The sequence below is a fragment of the Calypte anna genome, chromosome 9 (genome assembly GCF_003957555.1).
Source record: "Calypte anna isolate BGI_N300 chromosome 9, bCalAnn1_v1.p, whole genome shotgun sequence".
In the NCBI taxonomy this organism is placed as follows: domain Eukaryota; kingdom Metazoa; phylum Chordata; class Aves; order Apodiformes; family Trochilidae; genus Calypte; species Calypte anna.
This window is the reverse complement of record NC_044255.1, coordinates 932,605-950,114: the sequence shown is the minus strand read 5'-3', so window position 1 is coordinate 950,114 and position 17,510 is coordinate 932,605. Positions and strand designations below refer to the sequence as shown.

Sequence of the window (17,510 nt, the reverse complement as noted above, 5' to 3'; positions counted from 1 at the left end):
TCAAGGATAATTTTCAGAATGGATACTCAGAAATCATTGCAACGTAACAGAAGTTACTGTGAGATTTTTTGTTAGCCACTCCTTGCACTTAGTTCATCAGTTTTCCTGTAAAAGGCAGATGATCCACATTGACTTTTCTCACACAAAATCTTACTTTTTCTGCCTTATCAGGACTATACTGACTGACAATAACTTCAGTCAAAGTCTTCAGTGAAGAGTATGGAAAGGCTTGATTGCACATAATTTGTGATTATTTCTCAAACACTGCTTTTTTCTTCGCCTGTTCAATGTTATCTGGAAAAATCAGGGACATCAATTTCTCATTCTTTAAAATAACCAGGATGTGATGTTCAAAATATCTGCAAGTATGAGGCTGGGCATTCAGAAGGAGGCAGTCACTTTGCAATTTTTTGAAAGCTTTTGGAAACCTTTTCACTGTGGGAAAGAGGAATCAGCAGAGCTCTGTATCAGGTGGATGGAGATGAGTGGAAGGTTATGGAGGAGAAAACCTGGCAGTCAGTCTGTTCTGCAGCCTGGCAATTTGGGGAGAAACTCTTTCCAGCATGCTGATACCCAACATTTTGTAAATGTCCTGGCATCTCTGGGTGTGCCCTTATCTTGATAATGCAGAGCAGAGGACCAGTTATCCCCAGCATGCTGGGAGGTGGCTCTGGCAGCAGAGCACTTGGTGCATTAGTTTGACTTCTGTGAATCCCTGGCAGGTATGGCTGCCTTGGCACAGACACTGTGTAAGGAACTGTGGTGTTAGGGCCATCCTAAGAATGTAAGAAAATCCAGTTTTATGGCACAGTTACACTGCCTAAGCTGAATCTGGCAGCAGCATGTTTTCAGTCATGTTGTTTGTCAGTTGCTGTAGTTGCATTGCTGGGTTAATGCAGAGCTGCAGTAATTAAATTTCAGTTCTGCTCTGTGTTATACTGGTGTTTAATTCTGCAATATCACTACTGAAGCCACTGGGTTTCTAACACTTTGAATCAGAGCAGAAAATAATAATTTTAAAAGCTTAAAAGAGTTGTAGCCAAAATCAAGGGACCTGTATACGTTTGAAGAAGTCTCCCTAATCATAGCCCTGGGACATCCATCTAGCACATATTATTTTATGACACACTCTTTTAGTCCTTTCATTTTCAATGTAGTTTTGTCCTCTTTAAATATCCAAATAATTTCTATTAAGAACTAATCGATTCAGGAGGAGGAAGAAATAGGTACTGACTAAAATCATTGTGCTGAAACCACCTGTCACTTGCAAAGCTGTTTGGATGAATGAGATGTTTAATTTATGCCTTCCTCATCCTTTCTCTTTTTCCTTTTTCCTATTAGCATCTTTGAGGCAAGGAAGGGAAAGGACTTGTGACCATGAGGACAATGTTATTTCGGTGGCTAGCTGTGACAGAGGTACTTCCCTTGTGATTTCAACCTACTGATGATGTTTCTATAGTCATCTGCTGAGAACCATCTTTCTTTATATATTTTAAGGCTGTTCACTGTGTTGGGAACATTTGCCTTCAGAAATTCCTTGGAGAAGGTGCACATTCAACACTGCGTGTCCCCAGCATATCAATTTACATCTGGTTTTGTTTTCTGCTGCTTCTCTCCAATGAGGGCAGCAACTCTGCAAGGACTGATAAAAACCAAATAAGTTAAAAACCTTGGCTAAAATACCTGGGAGCCTCAACTGTCAGAGGATAGCTAGTGAAAAGGAGAATTAAGGGGTAACATGGTAGGTAAGGCCCCATGGCCTGTGACAAAAGAGTTGAATTGAACTCAGGTCCCCCAAGTGCCAATCTTTTACGCAGCTCAGAGGACTTTTTTGTAGTGTAACGAGGCAACCAGGTGCCACTAATTGCCAGGGAGTGAGCATGAGCTTGTGTCAAGCCCACCTGTGCCCAATTAGGGTGGGACCCACTGCGTTTATTGGCCCCCCTGGTCCTGCTCATGAGCAGTTGGGCCCCACCCTAATTAGGCACAGGTGGGCTTGACACAAGCTCGTGCTCACTCCCTGGCAATTAGTGGCACCTGGTTGCCTCGTTACACTACACTTTTTCAATTCAGTTTCACTAAGAATATTCAAACTTCATATTTGCAGAGATAATGAAATCCAAACCAATACAAGCACTGGTGCACAAATGATGTCCAGCTTTGAACAAGCAGTTCATTTCATTAAAGCCAGTGAGGTTACAGTCTTTAATTACACACACACACATATATATATATATATATGTATGTTCTGTGCTAGCCTACAGCTGGATTTTCTCTGTTGAGTTCTGTGCTATAATTCAGAATCTCTGCATCATTGATTCACTATCCAGCACATTTAGGTATATTTAAAGAAATTCTATTTCCTTTTGCTCCTGAAGGCTCTTTTTTGATAGAATTACCCCTCAAAATACAGCAAGATTAATTCCTTCGGCATTAAAAATAACATTTTAGAGATTTCTTTTAAATTTCAGGCCTCAAATAATTCCTTCATTTAGAAAGCAATTGAATGCTGTATAATCTTGTCAAAATGGAAACAGTAGAACTTTTCTTGTTAGTTATATTTTCATTCTGTTTGTTATGGTGAAGAGCATAGTAAACTGACTTGGTTTCTGAACTGCAAAAGCTGGTAAACACCCAAGAGACAATAGAAAATCCCAAAATTCAGTTTAGTTTTCAGATGCATTTTCTCATTTCTTATGCAGTGAGCAAACAAAAGAATAAACCAGCCTAATAACACATTTTAATACTTCAATCTCTCCTTAAAGAGAAAAAATTACTTCAGATGCTCAAGACCAGAAGCATCCTATATTTCCAAAATTAACTACACAAGGCAGATTATCTGGGCATATCTGAAAGCTACACGTAGCCTTTGCACTACAAATATCTCATTTCAAAAATGTCATATCCTACTTATTCAGTAGGACTCCCTAAAGGCTCTTTTAAGCACTGTACTTTTTGCTTCTAGATGCAAGCTGAGGTTATTCCAGCCTACATGTTTTGTTTCACTTCCAGTTTATTAGAGCTAGATAATGATTTGGTAATAGGATATGCTATTACACATGGAGAGTTCCTGCCCAGCAGCCTAAACTCTGTAAAGTTCAGTTTTGTTTGCAAGGATCATTGTGCCTCCAGTTTATCAACTGTGGTCATTTTGGGTGGTTCTGTTACCACCAGCATCGCAGCAGTTGCTGATTTTTTTCTCTGAGCACCTTCAGTCTGCACAACCTTCTGGCAGACCTGGTGGTCTCTTGTGTTTGTGTCTCTGTAATAGAAGCGCTCACCAAACTTTGTGGCACACGTTGATGGGGCTGTTTAAGGGAACTTGCACCTGGCAGGGAGGGAAAAACTTTCATTTCCTCCATTTAGCTTTGGATCAGGCCCCATGTGCTCTGTTGCGTGAGTGGCAATGTCTCAAGGCAAGTTACAACAGTTGCATCAAGGACATGGAAATCTGTGCTGAAAAGCATTAATTACTGGATGTTTAGAGCAGCCAACACAGCAGTATGTGTATCACCAATATGTCAGCATGGTTTGCTTTTCATAGGAGTTTATGTTCCCAGCAGGCACCAAATACTTCTTCTGCCTGATAAATGTCAAGTACTTAAAGTGATCTTGCTTCTTCCTCTTTGGAGACTGCCAAATAATCTCCTTTCATTGGTTATGGGATCTTGCCAGGGCTTTTGCATTCATGCATGCTTATTCCTGCCAAATGCTGGTGACACAGGAACTGTACAAATACTCCCTGCTTCTTTCATTACCTTTGCACAACTGGGTTCAGTTGCTTTTTTTTTCGCTGTTGTTCTGGGTGGACTGCTAGGTTGTGATCCAAATTCCCATGTCAAGTGTGCCAGAGAGTTCAGTCCTTGCTATGGATCTGGGTTTCAGAGTAGAAACATTCGTTAAATAAGTGGGATAAACATCTTCAACCATGGCCTTCTTACAGAGAATTGAGTTTGCCTTCTGAATGCTTCACTGCAGCTGAGGGCTGTTCCCAGTAGATATTGAGCAGTTCCTCCATCCCCAGTCATGATGAAAAGGTTTCTTTGCTATTTGCCCTATGTGACGTTTCTCTCTGAGTTCTTACCATTGCTCCTGATAGGTGCAGCATCTAGGAACTGCTTCTATACCTTGATGGTGTTTGTAAAATATTTACAGAAATTAGTTGAAAATTGTAGTTTGACAAGGCCAGTTTGTCAAGGAGGTAAAAAACCCTCAGTAGCATACCACCTCCTGGAAATAGGTGCTTTAATAAAAGAAGTAGCAGAGGAAAAAATGCTTTGAGTAGAAAATGGAAAGTAAATCTTCCACCTTGTCAGGTTTTCCCCCCCTGTGTTATGCTGCAAGACTGAGCCATTTGACCTTTCTGTTGATAATGTCACTAAGATATTTTAGTCTAATGCTACGAATCATGCAATGGCAGATGAGAATGCCACGTGTGTCGCTGCAGTACTAAACTTCAACCCCTGCAAAATGACTTTACGAGCCTAGATGGCAGAATGTCAGTCTTTTTCCCATGACGTTTCTCATTTCCTGGTCTGTAATGCCACAATGTGTGAGTTTTGTGTTTACAAACCTTTACACCTAAGAACAGGTGTAGACCACATGGCAGAACCTCATTAGTTGGATAACAAATGGAAAGAGAGAAGAGGCAAAATATGCTATTTTTAACAGTTTGTTTGAAAACACAGTAATCCTCAGTGCTTTTACTTGGGTTTTTTTGGTTTTTTTTTAAAGTAAAAATATTAGTTAATACATCCCTTGAATGACTTCCAGCACAAGAGTATCTTTTGATTACTTTGTCCATCATTAACACCTCTCCAGAGGAAACTGGAGAGCAGGATGTGGCTGTGAGACAGCAGGTTCTTAGTGTGACACCTGTGGCACAGGAGATGCAGAATACAGCACAGGAAACGGGTCTGAGGAAGGCAGAGGAGAGGGAAACGTTTATTCTTTCAGGTATACAATATAGGCAGTTTTTAAGTGCAGCAAAGTCTGTAATCTTTTCAAGTTCAGGTCCTTGGCAACGTGTTCCAAAATGATCTGGCACATTGTGCAAGGCTCATAGACTGTCTCTTCATTAAAAGACATCAGTCTGAAGAAGATTGCTTTTGCCAAGATTGTAAATCACATTAACAGAGGTGTGGAGAGAGGATTGACATCAAGTTTACGTCCATAGAATGTATATGAACATACTATACAAATAACAAGACTACACACAGAGGAAATAGTGATTTAGCTGGAATCAGGACAGGAGAAATCTGCTAGTATTGTCAAATACATCACTAGTAATATTTTTTTGCCAAGCCCAAATGATTCTGGTAGCCTACATATCATTCCCAAAAGTCCATCATAATACATTCAAGAAAATTAATTTGGGTTAATTAAAAAGACAAATTTAAAGTGCATTAGGATATACCCACATAGTGAAAAACTATCAAGCTACCAAATAGTCTTATCTGTGATAGCTTTTCCATGTCCCTAGCCTGCTGCAAAGTGGAACACATTAATTGGAACCATCATGAAAGCAGAGAATTTTTTGTGTGTAAGGGCTTTTTTTGTTGTTTTGATTTGGGGTTGTTTTTTTTTTTTTTGCCTTGGGTTTTTTTTTGTGTGTGTTTGTTTTCAGTAGGTTTGCATTTTAGTTCTAGCGACATTTTTTATTTTTTTTTTTGCTTTGTTGTGATATGTTAAACTTAAGTAAATGCTGTTGTGGGAGGGCAGTGTCATTACTTCACATATGTGCACATGTGTAAGTTCACAGCTTCTTACTCCTAAACAACACTGGAATCTCATTTGCCATCTGCCTTTATTGCTATGTCTGGTAAGAACTGAAGAGAGGTTATTTAGCAGATCAAAGCAGAAGTGTGATAAAATAACACTGTGTTTGGATCCTCTGATACTGACCAAATGATGTCAGGAAGATGGTGTAATGCAGGCATCTTCCATCCCTGAGCTGGCTTCCTCATGGACTGTCCCAGTACTGCCCAGCAGCTGACCAACAAAGTCTGGTCAGACAGGAGTGCTGCCATTCTGAACTGGCTTGTAAGTCAGGAATTTTGGATGTTTTGATTGTTTTGTTTTGTTTTTTTTAACTGGGAAACGTAACAACGAGGTATCAAGGCTTTCAATGCAAGAACTGTTTACCCTACAGGAACATAAATCAGATGTAGAGCATGTAGTAAATTTTGTTTCTCAGTAAGTTTGGTCCTCTTAGGATAAAAAGACTTCACCCACACATTTAATGAGACATTTTATTAACCCAACATTTAATGAGATGTTTTATTAGCTATTTATGCATAGTGAACAAAATACAGTTTCCATGAGTTTCTTTATTGTTTAATTCATAAAGGATACTTTACAAGAAAGCCCTGACCTCTCTCTCACTTCAAATTAATGTCATCACAATAGGGTTTTTTAATATAATTTCAAAGACAAAATGATGTGGTGTTTTTAGAAGTAACTTGCTTGGGAAGGACCTGAGCCTGTGAAATAGTTTGTGCCTCCTTGATGTCACTGAAGTCTCATTGATTCATTGGATAGAGTCCAAATAAATGATTAGGATTATCCCAACAGCAAATTTTACAGTGTTTCCATGTGGGTGTTTTCTTCCTCAGTCAGTACTGAGAGAATTATTGTACTTTATGCAAGAAGTTACTACAAATAGCAAGGTCTTGATTCATCACTGCAGAGTTAGATCACTGACATTCAAGTCTGAGTGTCCAGGATCTTAACTGTTCTCTTGAAGACATAAGGAGTTGATTAGGACACTGAGTTGTATGTCTTGGGCAATTCCTTGGGTCTGTAAAATCCCACAGGGATATTTGAAAAGCATAATATTTAAAAATGAAAAGTCCCCTGTCTGAAGACTTTGTGAGAAAACAGTTGTCTGGGAGGAAGTGCTCCTAATACTGAAGTCTGAGCATTCTGAGGGAAGGTTAGGAGTGTTTTCAGTAGGGTGTTATTTCTATGGTGTTCTACTGATGCAATACCAAAGAAAAACAGCAGCAGTCTGTTCCCAGGAAATACATTGCAGAATTATGACACTGAGATCCTGTGGTTGACAGGCTGTGTTACAGATGATGAGTTTATTTTGTTGTTCTTTTTTCCAGTGTCAGCCAAGCCAAGACCTCACAGTGATGAATACACAAAGAAGATTCCGCCTCCGAAGCCGAAACGAAATCCAAACACTCAGCTAAGCACATCTTTTGATGAAACGTATATCAAAAAGCATGGCCCTATGAAGACATCACTCACTAGGGATGCCTCCTTATCACAGGTCAGCAGTCCTGCACCTGACACAGAGGAAGAAGAGCCTGTTTATATTGAAATGGTTGGGAATATTCTCAGAGACTTCAAAAAAGATGAGGATGACCAAAGCGAAGCAGTCTATGAGGAGATGAAATACCCTATATTTGATGATGTAGGCCAAGATTCAAAATGTCAATGTGAATATGACCATCACACTTGTTCTTCTCAGTGTGCTACTCCCACAGTGCCTGACCTAGATTTCACCAAGTCTTCAGTGCCATCTACTCCCAAGGGCTTGCTTTGTGATATACCCCCACCATTTCCCAATCTGCTTTCACACAGACCTCCACTGCTGGTGTTCCCACCAGCACCAGTGCAGTGTTCCCCGAATTCTGATGAGTCTCCTCTGACTCCCCTGGAGGTCACAAAGCTTCCCGTTTTAGAAAACGTGTCTTACATCAAACAACAAGCTGGAGCTTCTCCATCTTCACTGCCACCTCATACACCAGGCCATCAAAAACTGGAGAAAGACCAGACAATATCTCATGGAACTAGCACCCCTGGGCACACATCCTCCCCTCCTCATCCTTCTACCTTGTACAGAACACAATCTCCACACGGTTATCCTAAAAGTCACTCTGCCTCGCCTTCTCCTGTCAGTATGGGTAGGTCTCTTACCCCCCTAAGCCTCAAAAGACCTCCACCTTATGACTCTGTACATTCAGGAAGTCTCTCAAGAAGCTCTCCATCAGTGCCTCATTCTACAACCAGAAACACATTGCAAGAAGGAGGAAAGATGGTAAATGCCTCAGTCAGTACCTATGGGTCATCATCTCAGAGTGGTTCCCGTTCTCGGACACCCACCAGTCCTCTGGAGGAATTAACCAGCCTCTTCACCTCAGGAAGAAGTCTCCTGAGGAAGTCCTCCAGTGGCAGAAGATCTAAGGAACCTGCAGAAAGTAAGTTCTTGATGTTCTTTTGCCTTATTCATCTAGTGCAATTGTATTGTTCACGTATTATTTATCAAATGCTTGCAAAAATTGAATTCCTCAGAAGCCTCTTTGGAGAACAGCTGGTCTTATTTTTGGGTAAGTGCTGTGTTATAAATATTTGGCAGATAACATATTAAATTCCATGTGATAAACTGTGCTGGTTTATAGCTCATAGAGGAAAGTGTTCAGGTTTCCAGACTACCATATAGCTACAAAAAAGAGGTGAATTCTGCATTGCCTTTTTGACTGCATTTGTGCTACTCTCTTACCATTATTCATTACAGTTTAGACAAGTCACTTTGGGGTGCATTCTGGGGGCTCACAAGACCACCCCATTTAGGTTTTCATGGGCAGAGGTTGCCTGCCTCACACTTTTGCAGCTGAGTGAGTCCATACAACCATTAAAATATGGAAAAGCCTGGTGGCACTGGTTTGGGTAGGAATACAAGGCAACTCTTCTGATTCTTGGACTCCACTGCCCCATCCTTAGCAGTTCTGTTCTTACTTATCTCAGTGCAAATGGGGAAAAGTGACTCTGGAATCAGGAGGTGGAGGTGAGCACGGGGTTAGCAGAATACTGAGACCTGTCCCTGTTTGGTCAGTGCTTTGTTTGACTCTAGTATTTCTGTGGCCTGAAATGATAAATACTGTTCTATGTAAGCCCTGACTCAGGGTTTCTCTAAGTGATTACAGAATTAAAAATAGAATAATGCCAGCTTTGTGTGCTGGATGGAAGCAAGTTTGTACCCAGAAGGCAAGATAATTCTTGTAATTAGGAACAATTATGAGGGATGTGATGTGACATTTATAAGGAAGCGCAGTGAAGTGGTAGGGAGATTTTGGCAAAGTAAAGACAATATTGAGCATTATTAAACATAGTTCTTATTCATAAGTGAGCAGAAATCCCCTTTCAAACCTATGCTACACCAGATCTACCTGGTGAGCTTTATAAGTTGGATGGTTTAGTGCTCAGCAGTGCAGGCAGAAATACCAGATTAGGAGTTTATGAAAATTTCTGCAGCGAATGTGGCAAATCCTGGGAAATTTCAGCAACTCTATGCTGCTGCCTCATGACTCCTTCCAGAAAGATATTCCCTATATTCCACTTGACTGAAATTGAAAGCAAATCTTTCAAGGGACTTAGCACTGATACGTTTCGAATAATTCTTGCCCTGCAGATCTGTAGCAAGAAAAGCTTTCTTCTTGGCCTTTTAAGAGGCCAAGTATTCTACTTGCTCTTTAGAAAGGAGTAATGAGTTCCTTCTTGGGCATGAATGGTAAGGCAGGAGAGATGAAATAAAAACTGTTCATTTACCTTAAGGACAAAGCCTTCATGTTCTAAAAGGACAGCAGTGGTGAAAAGACTCTGGAGTGCATCTGTGTTGAGTAATGAACAGACTGCCCACCTAATCTGATTGTCATTTGTCTGGTATTTAAAGTATGACTTACTCCTTTGGGATTACTGCACAGAGCACAAACCAGGTTTGGGTTTAGGTACTGCAGAGGTAAAAGGCACACTGAGATGTAGAGAGAACACCTGCAGCTGTTGCATTTTATGTCTTGTATTTTTACATTAAAATGATCCACCATAAAGCACCTGAATGTTGTGATCTGAATGTAGAATCTGACCAGACAGTCACGTTCACATGCTGGTGATTAGTTATAACTGATAGCTATAGGCAAATGTAGACTGGACTGGCTAAGCATACAACAAATTACTTGCTCCTGCAAATCACTCTGCAAGCCTAAGGCCCACATACAGTTCTGGATTGTTTTAATTTTTTTTTTTTTCCTTTTAGGATATATAACATAGGACTCACTGAGACTGCCATAGTTTTACAGTTATCACTTCAGTGTAATTTGCTTTCAGCATCAAGAAGCTTCCCAGAATCTAAAGTATAATAAACACATACAAAAGGAGTTAAATGGCTCTTTTGAAATTGTGCTAGGGAATGAAGCATATTTGCTTCTAAAATATTAAATTATTCTGAGCACATCTCAAACAACTTTCTCATTGAATCCTCTAAGACTCAGCCCTCTGTGACTTGTCTGAAGCTCTCACTGCCATATGCTTGTCAAAAACAAAATAGCTCAATATTAAATTTTATATTCAGCTGAGTGTATTTGGAAAATATTGTGGCAGCTCCAGAGAAAATTCTCTCATCTTTATTGTTACTACTGCAACTGGCTTTGTGGAAATCTGGCATCTGAGTTCAAATGTAGAATGTATTAGCTGGCTTTTAATATGTGAACATTTTTGAGTGAGTTTCTTTTCAAGGAGGAAGACTGCACAGACCTTATTTCCAGTCAACAGATGTACTGTACAAGCAAAGCTGCTCTTGTATAGCCTTTGTGTATCATTTTCTTTGCTCTCCTGCCATTTTTCCTTTTTTATCCCCCTCTACTTTATTCCTGTAGAGTTCATTGGATTTGCAATGGAGTTGGAAGTTGGAATAAATCAGTGATACTAAGGAGACTAAAGTCACCTCAGGACCACATTTTTTGAGGATACAAGTTTCTGTTCAAGTCCCAGCCATGGTGATGGATGCATTCAGCATCCACTGGGTGCAGCTGTAGAGTGCACATCTGGATTTTATGAACAGTTCACTTATTATTCTGTGTTCTTCTAAAAAGCCTTGTGTGTGCCATCAGCATCTTGATATGCATTATGGCACAATTATGAAGGTGAGGAGAGAAGAACAAATACAAATAAATTTTAAGGCCAAATCAGAAATTTGAAAAATTATGGAAGACTATCACAAAGAAAGGCAGAAAGATGTAGAAAACCCCTATGGAACAGTGAAGAAAGATGTAGGGCATGAGGAATGTGAAAAAGCAGGGAAGAGAGAGATTATTAATTGCCAGTGACTGTTCTTTAACCCTCCCTGCTTTTGTGTGGGGTGACATGGTAGCATCACCTGCCAGCTGGCAGACTTCTGTGCAATGTAAAGTCACTCTCAGACCTCAGTGAGAACTTACTAAAGGACACAAACACTGCCTGCTGTCCTTGGGCTGCTGCAGTGTGTCCTTTTCTATTGCAGTTGGAAGGTGTTTAAGGATGATTCCTCAATCCATGTGCTGAGTGACACCTTCCCTTTGCTTTTAACATATGCACTGATGGAGTTACCCATGGCCCTCAGTAAAAAGGGAATTGCAGAGTGAGAGAGGGGGAGAACTGTCTCCAGATTTTTCTAGAGCTGCATTTGCTGCCTCTGTCTTCTCTGCACCGTGGAAACATGCTGTACTCTGTGACAATATAGAACTCAAGTTGTGCCTATAGGGATCTCTGTATACTTAAAAAGCAAAAGAGAGAAGCTGATGGTGGGGATCTGAACTTCACTCACTTCAAGGCAGTACATTTGTTCTGGGTGAAATGGTCCTGTACACTCTGGCCATGACCAGCCCTTCATGTTTGTGTATTGGTTTTTTTCCATTTGTTAAGGCTTCTTGGTAAGGTTTCCCCATAACATTCTGGGAACTTCCACATCTATTATGAGGAAGTGGTCCAAATATTCATCCTAATGACTGCACAGTGGTTACCTCTGCTTGTGGCCCTGGCTGTGCACAAGGTGTGAGATGAGGACACACGAAGCACAGAAGCTCATTGCTCCTTAGCTCTACAGAGCTCTGTAGCTGCTACATCTAAAATGTAATAAGATACAAAATCTAAATGATGCCTACAGAGAGTTTGGCTCTTCAGCCTTTAGTCACGTTTAAGGAGGAAATTTGTGAATTTGCTGCTATGAAAATTCAGTTGAAGTGACTGAATATTGGGAGAACTATTAACAATTCCTGTTCCTGGCTGGTACCAGCGGGAGTCTGAAGTATTTTATTACAAGCTGTCAAATAGTGTCAAGGGTGAGAGGAGCAAAAGTGGCTCAGCTTTTTTAAAAATAGCTCATTCTGATTTCAGGCAACTGAAAAACTCTTATGAAGAAATCACAGAGTTAGAGTGGAAATTTGTTGTTTGGTTTTGGTGGTTTTTTTCTTTTCTTATTTTTAGTCGATTGGTTGGTTTTGTTTTGTTTTCTTTTTTCCAATGCTGATGCTTTCCAGGGAGCTAGAAAGAAACTTCATGTTCCCTGTTAGATAGAGCATTACATTGGGAAGTGAGTCAAGTGACAATTCACCCCACGTGGGTCTGGTTATTTAAGCTCCAACTCTGTGCATTAAGGTCAGAATGAGGGATGTAGAGAGGGCAGGATTTCAGTTGATGTGTTTTTGTCATGGAGTTAGTATGAAAAATGCTGGCCTAAAAAGGGAGTGGAATTGGCATGCCACTGAACACTGCATACCCTCTCATTCAGATAACTGCTCAGCTTCAGTATTTCTCTTCACTTATGCAGAAAAGGAAGAGCCTGCCTGCAAAACTAGGCTGGCCATAAGAAGTATTATGCCCTTCCCACTACATTTCATTGGTCTGCTCTGTTGGTATAGCTGAGACTGTGTCAGAGACTGAAATTTGGAAGCTGTGTCGTTTTTATCCTCCAGTTTAACATATTTTCTGTAGTTTTCTATGAAAGTATGTCAGCCTAATTCTCCAGCCATTTTCTGCGTTACGGCATTTGATTGCTCTGTTCAGGATAATGAGGTAGGTACAGATTCACAGAAATAAGAGGGCATTGCTGAAGTTTCTCCTGGATGATGCTGTACCTTGAAGCCAGAGGTGTATTGACTCCTCCATCACAGGTGAAGCAGCTGTTTCACCAGAAGATGGATTTTTTAGTCTGATGAGCCATGATGTATATGAGATGAGACCAGGTGCTCATAGCAGTCACGTCTTGTTTGACAGTCCTGAAAGTAGGTTTGAAAGAGAAGATTTAGAGGAGTGAGCAGGGTGAAGTGCCAGAGGAAAAGGAATAGAAAGTAAGAGAACACTGGCTTTGAAGAGAATGACACTCATTCACTGCTGGAAGGATATGGTCTTATCTCACAGTTAATTGCATTTAGTTAAAGCCTGAAGAAGGCTCTGTTCTAGCCTGTCAGTTGTTATCTGTGGAGATACAAGCAAGCTAAGGAGCTGCAGCATCAGAAGTGCTTTCTTCAAGTGCTCTCTCAGGAGGGCATATTCAGGGCAAGAGCTGTGTACACCTCCATGCACAAATGTCAGGAGCTGCTTGGGGTGCTGCTGTCAGGTCTCTCAGACTCTGCCCTTCACTAACAGATGCGTCTCTGGGGATGAGCGTGCAATGTTGTGCGACAGGACTGAAAATGACTGAAGTGTAAACATGGGAATGGCCAGATGTAGTCAGCATTCTTCAGGAACCAAGCTTTTGGAAAGAAAAAAGAGATTAATTTTGCAGTTCTGCTTCAATTTTGCTGAAGTTCTGCTTCAGCCACACCTGTTGTTGTCCTCCACCAGAAATCCTTAGATTCCCTGGCAACAAGAGGTGGGCACTGGGCTAAGTCTTTTGATCCAAATCAGCTAGCCCAGCCAACTGGAGCCTCTTACTTGTTGAAGCTGACACATGTTTCCCAACTCACAGGAAATAATTAGAAAGAAAAGTCATAATGTGGCAGTAAGCTCAAATGGTAGGGAACCAGCAGTTCACCTGGGTTTACTCTAAGATGAGTGAGCTGAGAAGCAAAGGTACAAAGAAGAAAGATGTGAAAGGATGCTGAGCAGTTCAGTGGCAGCTTGCACGTCCCTGGGTGCTCATCCTCTGCCAGAGCCACTCTGTCCCTGCCCTGTGTTGCATTTCCTGCCAGTAACTCAGCTTTTCCTTGGCACCGAGGATACCTCCAGGTTTGAGGACTTGTTTCAAGTGGATTAATCAATTGGTGCCCATTCCTTGACTGAAATGGATGCTACACCACTTGGTGTCCTGCTGTTTTCACACAAAACCAAGTATGTCTGGTTTAAGGGCGTTCAGTCGTTCAGGATATCCCCTCCACTTTTTAAATAAGGGACCAATTTTATTATATGCAGTTATAAAAATAAAAACCACATGTTTTGAGATGATATGCAGTGGTTTGGTAATTAGTGCCATGATGTTGTCTCTGGTTCTAATTCAGCAATTTAGGCTCATCAGAAAATCAGGTCCTTCTGGGATTGTGATGGTTTACAGAAGCATTGAAGAAGACATAATTTCATAAATAATTGCACAGGTTTTTCTGGAAACAGCTGTTGTTTCTGATTGGTGTATACAGATTTATTTTTTCCTTCTCTTTATATTACTTGACTGCTTGATGGAATTTCTGGTTAGCAATTTATTCAACTTTTTTTTTTTTAATGAAGAAGGTCTAACGGGTAAAAAAAGGAAAAATTAATGGGGATAAAGCTATTCTGTCTCCTACATTTCAAGTAAAAAATGGTTTTACGTAAAGGAATGAAAGAGAAATTTTAGGTTTAATACACAGGAATGTGTAAGTTCTCTGGAAATTGGTAAAAATAAAGGAAAAAAGAAGCCTTGAATTCAATTACCAGCACTTACTTCTCTGGGTTGTGAATAAGCAAGGTAATACATGCTGCACTTAAGGACATGGGTAATGATAATAGGTTCTGAGTTCTAAGTGCCATTGACTTTTTAAAATTATTATTCTCTTTTTTTCCCTGAACAGAGCTTTCTAAGCCAGAAATATCTTGACCCTTAGGCCGAATCCTCAGCACTTATAAATCAATGCTGCTTATTTAAAATCAGGAGGGCTACTCCCCTTTACACCATCTGTGTCTCTAGCTTCAAGAAAATGTGTTCTTGGTGACTAGGACAGCTTGTATTCATAACACATTGTATTCAGCACAGCAGTAAATTAGAGAGTTTATTGTCTTTCAGTTTCCAACAGGACCACCACTTACAACCAGTTTATGGGTGCTCCATAGTAATGGTAAGAAACACTTAATCTGGTAAAGTTTTCCATTAGAATATAATGCCTCCAATGAAACTGCTAAATAAAATTTATTGAAATTTCTCACTGCATTTTTTTAGGGATGGTGATATCAGTGTAGGGTATCAGGGTCCTCTTTTTGTGAATGAATTAAGAAAAAGATAGGAATCCATTTACTTTGAGTTAAAGGGGTGGTGCTGTTTTATTTATGTAGCCTCTTCTCAGGAAGCTGTCCCAGCCACACTGAATGCAGGCAGCCAGCCCAGCTGTTCCAGAGGTTTGAGAGGATGTGCTCCTCACACTGTTGGGCTTTTTCTCCCTGGGGCTTCTGGATTTGACAGGGACCCATGCTTTGGTTTTGTCTGCTGGAACACCAAATGCTTCTATTAAACAAAGACATACTTAAACTTTACACCCTACAGAGCTATTAGGGGTTTGCCTGATTATGTGTGTCCTGGTGTCCCCTGGAGATAATTTATTTGAAAACAATATGGAGCCTCCCAATAGAGGAACTGTCTGGCATCAGCTTTGGTTTGAGGAGCTTTGGTGAAGTACCTTTCTAAAATTCTCTTGTGTGTTGCAGGAATTGGAGAGTTAGCAGTGTCAGGCAGGAACTGCAGCTCAGGTTTGCACAGAAGGGAGTAACCACATTCAACCAGTGTCAAACCAGTGTCTGAGAACTTCAGTGCATCTCTTGGTGGTCAGCTTGGCTGGATGGATAAAGCTTCTGCCTCTGCCTTTGTCAGTACAGGGTTCCTTCTTCAAGGCATCTATCTGCTAGATCTTTCAGAACTTGACTTTACAGCCCAGTGCAGGACCCTGAATTGCAGTATTTAATTTTTTAAAGTTAAGAATTTTGTTTGTGTTAGCATTCAAGTGCATTTTTGTCTGTTAAATCCTATAAGTAAAACTAAACACCATTAGTAGGAAGGCCTACATTTGTTCTCTTTATTTTTAAGAAGTGAAACGTCCATAAAGTACTTGGAACCAGAACTGCCATGTTCCATAGGCAGACATACAGAGATAGCACTTAGGTCTACCTGCTTAAACTGAGTAACAGGGAATGAAATGACAGTTTTGTTTAGAAAAAAATAACCAAAGTCCTCCAGCTCACACCACTATCAAGCCAAGAACTGTGACTTTAGCAAGGTGAAATACTGTACAAGCTTCAAAGAGAGCAGAACATCAACCTTTTCTGGCATGTCTGATCTGATTCCTGGCAGAGTGAACTCAATTCTTAAATTTCATTATTAAAAACCCAATTCAAAAGGTTTTGTATGAGTTAAGATGTACTTCAGAGGATTCCATAATGTATTATGACAAGAGGGGTTCTCTCCTTGTCTTAGGCTGCTGGCCCTTGCAAAAACCCACTCTGCTAACAAGAGCACTTAGCTATCCAGAATGTAGCAGTGAATAATGCCAAAGCTGAGAAAGCATAGTGCAAGATGTGTTACACATCTTTGTCAGTATTTTATCTAATCTACCTGTAGTATTATGATGAATACCCGTAGTATTCTGACTCTTAACTGAAAAAAGGTGGATATATTTCTCCATAAGTTGTACCTGCTCCTTCCAGGAGTCTATCTGTAACAAGAGAAATAAGTTAGAAATAGCTTTCTTTGGGTTATACATGTAATATTATTCAAATGCTGAATGGTGAAACTGTAGAGGTGTACAGACATGCTAGGTATAGATAAGGTGAGAAGTACAGGAACATTGAGGAAATAATTGTCAGGATAATCATGCATATTAAGAAAATTGATTTGATGTGAAAGTTCAGGTTGCTTTTACTTGTCTGAACAGAATTATCCATCCCTAATAATTATTTTTTGTTAAAATAGTAACATGCAATTAACTCTATATCTGGCATTTGAGAATGAGTAAGGAGAACTGTTATTCTTGTAACTACTCATATGAAAAAGAGAAGCTGAGTGTTTAATATTACCAGAGATAGAAATTACCCTTTTCTTTTCTGTGTGACTTAGATTCATAACTCAAAAACTACTTTCTTAAATCCTGTTTTCTGCAAACAGACACAGGCCATGTATGTACCCATCAATGGGCATGAAATGTTTGTGCACACATTGAGCTGGGTGACTCTAAGGTGGGCCTGGATTATCAGTGGAAGATCTGGGTGCACAGATCTATTAGGAGAAATGTTTGCAGCTCACCAGTATCAACTCTACTAGACATTCATGTGAATCACCATAGCTGGCTAGCCCCAAATAGTACATGCTGGAAGGAAAATCCTTCCTCTGTTAGTCAGTGGCAAAATTCCCTTTGACTTGCTGCACCTAGGTTTTCATCCAGGAAGGCACTGGGGAACACAGAGGGTTCTGTTGAGATTCTCTGAAGCACAAGGGACATCACCAGCTCTGAAATAAAAGAAAAAAATGCAATGAATATCAGGGAATGAAGTGTTCTGTTTAATTGTGTAATTGTGAC

General features: G+C 40.3%; 1 protein-coding gene across 3 annotated transcripts in view; it reads left to right on the top strand.

Annotated features, from left to right (window-relative positions):
• Window positions 1–17,510, top strand: part of NYAP2 (neuronal tyrosine-phosphorylated phosphoinositide-3-kinase adaptor 2) — a 129,492-nt gene that overhangs the window by 71,624 nt on the left and 40,358 nt on the right. For 2 of the 3 annotated variants that reach the window (XM_030456324.1, XM_030456323.1), the window contains one exon: window positions 7,110–8,207. In XM_030456324.1, the coding sequence (XP_030312184.1) occupies window positions 7,110–8,207 (1,098 nt within the window). Of the gene's footprint in view, window positions 1–1,341; window positions 1,417–7,109; window positions 8,208–17,510 lie in introns of all 3 variants that reach the window. The other variant, XM_030456322.1, reaches the window with a different exon arrangement.